General features: G+C 42.2%; 1 protein-coding gene and 3 non-coding genes across 5 annotated transcripts in view; all 4 read left to right on the forward strand.

The window, feature by feature from the left end:
• Window positions 1-4,012, forward strand: part of EIF4A2 (eukaryotic translation initiation factor 4A2) — a 6,478-nt gene that overhangs the window by 384 nt on the left and 2,082 nt on the right. For both annotated transcript variants that reach the window (XR_004160966.1, XM_010716843.3), the window contains exons 2-10: window positions 118-163; window positions 255-387; window positions 652-791; window positions 1,942-2,110; window positions 2,212-2,321; window positions 2,554-2,697; window positions 3,048-3,185; window positions 3,449-3,538; window positions 3,786-3,865. Coding sequence is in view for 1 of the 2 variants with exons in the window: in XM_010716843.3 (XP_010715145.1) it covers window positions 118-163; window positions 255-387; window positions 652-791; window positions 1,942-2,110; window positions 2,212-2,321; window positions 2,554-2,697; window positions 3,048-3,185; window positions 3,449-3,538; window positions 3,786-3,865 (1,050 nt within the window). In the remaining variant the exon portion in view is untranslated. The remainder of the gene's footprint in view (window positions 1-117; window positions 164-254; window positions 388-651; window positions 792-1,941; window positions 2,111-2,211; window positions 2,322-2,553; window positions 2,698-3,047; window positions 3,186-3,448; window positions 3,539-3,785; window positions 3,866-4,012) is intronic.
• LOC116217071 lies at window positions 505-574 on the forward strand. The gene has a single exon (XR_004160998.1). It is a non-coding gene; the product is annotated as a small nucleolar RNA SNORD2 (small nucleolar RNA).
• Window positions 2,742-2,922, forward strand: LOC116217069. Its single transcript, XR_004160996.1, has one exon. It is a non-coding gene; the product is annotated as a small nucleolar RNA SNORA81 (small nucleolar RNA).
• LOC116217074 lies at window positions 3,252-3,379 on the forward strand. Its single transcript, XR_004161001.1, has one exon. It is a non-coding gene; the product is annotated as a small nucleolar RNA SNORA63 (small nucleolar RNA).

Here is a 4,012-nt window from a genome sequence, read left to right on the forward strand (position 1 = left end):
CCGACGGACAGAGGGTTTGGGCACAGCGTCGGGGCGACCGGCTGGCACAGAACCAGAGCACCTGCTGGGCCGATCTGTCACGGGCCCGTCGCTAACGCGGCTGTTGTTCTCCCGCAGAGACCATGGCGGCCCCGAGGGAATGGAGCCCGATGGTGTCATTGAGGTGAGCGCAGCTCCTGAACTGCCCCGGTGGGGGGAGCTGGGCCGCAGATGGAGTAACTCGGCCAAAACTTGTTTGTTTTTCTTCATTGCAGAGCAATTGGAATGAGATTGTCGACAATTTTGATGATATGAATTTAAAGGAATCCCTTCTAAGGGGCATTTATGCTTATGGTTTTGAAAAGCCTTCAGCTATTCAGCAGAGAGCTATTATTCCATGCATCAAAGGTAGGCAAGCGATTCCTTTACCATCTATAGTAACACATCGATTAAGAAAACGTAAAAGAGTGAATATAACGCTCATTTTATCTCTGCATTTATACATGTTTTTAATCTCTATGGAACAAGTGATGTGATGGTACACCATCTTTCGGGGCTGACCTGAAATGGAGAGAACTTGTAATGCTGATCACTTATTTCAAAGGGAATGAAATGAAACTAAACGTGAATGACCAGTGTGGGAACAGTAAATGTGTATCCTACTTTTTTTAGGGTATGATGTGATTGCTCAAGCTCAGTCAGGTACTGGCAAGACAGCCACATTTGCTATTTCCATCCTGCAGCAGTTGGAGATTGATCTCAAGGAGACCCAAGCACTAGTATTGGCCCCTACCAGAGAACTGGCTCAACAGGTATTGATAGTGTAGTTTAAAAAAAAAAAAAAACCAACTGTGTGTTGCATAGGTTTCAAGTTTCACAACTGTGAGACAATAAACAGACTTAAGGGGCTGTAACTCATATCCATTCAGAACCCTTTTTGTGTTGAGTAATGGGGGAAATGATGGCTTTTGTCCCATGAGTTCTCTGCCTGCTTGAAGAGTTGTGCTGCATGTGGAGGGTGTGCTGGGGCAGGGCTGCAGGAAGCAGCTGCTCTGCTATACACAGTTCTAAGGGAGCATCTTCAGCCAAAAAAAAAAAAAGTGTTATTCAAGTATGGTGTTCTGAGTGGAAGCAAAATGGGCTTTTCTGAAACTATTGAAACTTGTGTGCAGTTGTGCAACATGAAAACTGCAGTGCACATGTGGTCACTTCATTGCTTTTGTAGTACTGTGATGTTTTCTTAATGTTACATTGCATGTCCACATCACCCTCAGGGCTTGATGTTCTGTTTTAGTAAGTGGGAATACTTGAACAGAGCTTAAAGGATATGTAATTTTTATCATTAATGTAACCTAGTAATGCTGGCTTTTTAAGGTTAAGATGAGCAGAGCTCAAAATGGAGTAGAAAATCGATTGTGTACAACTTGCTCTGCTTTTAAAACTAGTATATAGCAAGATGCCAGTGCTGTGGTAAAGATTCTTCTTGAAGGTAAAACTGAATGTATGAGATGAGACAGAGAAGAACTCTTGAGAAAAAGATCAATGGATGAAGAGCCTCTGACTGAAGGTTCAGTCTTGTGTTTTTTAGTCTGAAGGCACTGCTGAGATGAGGCTTCTTTTAAAGCCTGGCATAGATGGCAGGGCACTTTCCTAAGAGCTTTCTGCAAGTGCTTTATGTGTGAATGTTAACAGCTATTTTTTGAGGCCTTGCTTTTCTACTTAACAGGTAGTTGGGAATTGCCTTTAGGTAGTTAAAACTAGTGAGGGTGAAAATTGACTTCACAACTGTCCCTCTGGCTTGAAGTTTCTAATGAACACCTAAATAAGGAGCAGTAGGGCAAAGTGAGAGGCAGATCTTCACTATAGTCTGTAAAGCCACATAATCCTTCTCAGTCCATAACAGCAATGATGTAGCACTGAATGTGCCAGTAGCTGCTACTCACAGAAGGGTTTTATTTTCAGATACAAAAGGTAATTCTGGCCCTTGGAGATTACATGGGAGCAACATGCCATGCTTGCATTGGTGGCACAAACGTTCGCAATGAAATGCAGAAACTTCAGGCTGAAGCTCCACACATTGTGGTTGGAACTCCAGGCCGTGTGTTTGATATGTTGAACAGACGCTACCTTTGTAAGTACAGGTTGGATTTGTCTCTCTGAGAACTCGGTAATGAAGTACTGTATTGTATGTTCCTGGAACTTCACGTGGTATTCTGTTTTTTTTTTTGGTAGCACCTAAATGGATCAAAATGTTTGTTCTGGATGAAGCTGATGAAATGTTGAGCCGAGGATTTAAGGATCAAATCTATGAGATCTTTCAAAAATTAAGCACTAACATTCAGGTAAGAGTCTTACACGGTCAAATTGATGGTTGCAGATTTGGTTACGGGTGTAGCTGATAACTGCTCAGTTGCTTTCCTGTCTGCCTTGACCTCACAGAAGGTCAGGTTTGTGCTGTGACATAAACGTGGCAGTGCAGTCACTGACTTTCGTTAATAGTTCCAGTTTTCCTGAACAGAGTGACAGCAGAAACTAATGTCATGGTGCGTGCTAACACGGAGCAATGCTTTCTAGGTTGTGCTGCTATCAGCTACAATGCCAATGGATGTGTTGGAAGTGACCAAAAAGTTCATGAGAGAGCCCATACGTATTCTAGTGAAGAAGGAAGAACTGACTCTGGAGGGTATCAAGCAATTCTACATTAATGTTGAAAGAGAGGTTGGTATTGGTTACACTTCTTGTTGGAAGAGTTCAGGAATGTTACCTTCTTGTTAAAGCACTGTGCTAAAATTACGGAAACTGAGGCTGAGCTTTGGTTTCTGTAATAATGCTAGTAGAGTACACGCAAGAAGAAGAAAAACGATGCACTGTATCGAAAATGACTGGGGTGGACCTCTTTCTTAATGTCCGTTGTCCTGTGTCTGAAGATCTGGTGCAACAGTTGCTGCAGAAACTTTGTGTGTTGTTCTAGTTTTCCAGGTTATGTTAATTATAGCTGCACAGTAGGGTATGGTTTATTGATCATGGCTTTAGAGTTTTTATTTCCATTGTTTCTGCTGCGTGTTCAGGAGTGGAAGCTGGATACTCTCTGCGATTTGTATGAGACACTGACCATTACTCAGGCCGTTATCTTTCTGAATACAAGAAGAAAAGTGGACTGGCTTACAGAAAAAATGCATGCCAGGGACTTCACAGTCTCAGCTCTGGTAAGAGTTGTTCTTCTCACTCAACTTCTGAAATGCCAGGTACATACTGAAAAGCAATGCTAAGAAAAGCAGGATAAGTTATGATATAGCTGTGCAGTGCTGTATTATCGTTCCCCCTGCTTAAAGAAAAATGTTTCCTTCTATCCCTACCTGCTTAGTTCCCACAGCAGGTAGGGACGCTGGGTTTCACACATTCTCTTCTGAAGGTATTCTGGTCTGGAGTACTGAAATTCCCATAGTAATTCACATGTTCTTAACTGCAGCATGGTGACATGGACCAGAAGGAGCGGGATGTTATCATGAGAGAGTTTAGATCGGGATCAAGCCGTGTCTTGATCACTACTGACTTGCTGGTGAGTATTACCTCACAGTGAACATGTTTTTGTTTCAATGTGGTGCCAAAAGCTTCATAATACAGTGAAGGTTCTTGTAGCCTGAACTACTGGAGCTTCTTGGAAGAGAAAAGACTATGCTCCACTATGGACTACACAGTTGTAGTTCGTCACTAACAATGTAGTCAACAAAAGCAAGTGATAAATAATGTAATCTAAAGATTGTGACTTGCATTAAAGCTCCTGTATTGTTTGTATTGTTTTCCAGGCTCGTGGCATTGATGTGCAGCAAGTTTCTTTGGTTATAAATTATGACCTGCCAACCAATCGTGAAAATTACATTCACAGGTTAGTTTGCTCTCTCCTCTAGTTTGTGCATTACACTGAATGCCATGTTCTGTACAGAACTTGGCTCAGATCCTCACCTGCTCTTCCTGTTAGTCTTTTGTCACTGAATGTTACCCATCCATGCATACAATAACTGCAAACAAAGCT

The sequence above is a fragment of the Meleagris gallopavo genome, chromosome 11 (assembly GCF_000146605.3).
Source record: "Meleagris gallopavo isolate NT-WF06-2002-E0010 breed Aviagen turkey brand Nicholas breeding stock chromosome 11, Turkey_5.1, whole genome shotgun sequence".
NCBI lineage: Eukaryota > Metazoa > Chordata > Aves > Galliformes > Phasianidae > Meleagris > Meleagris gallopavo.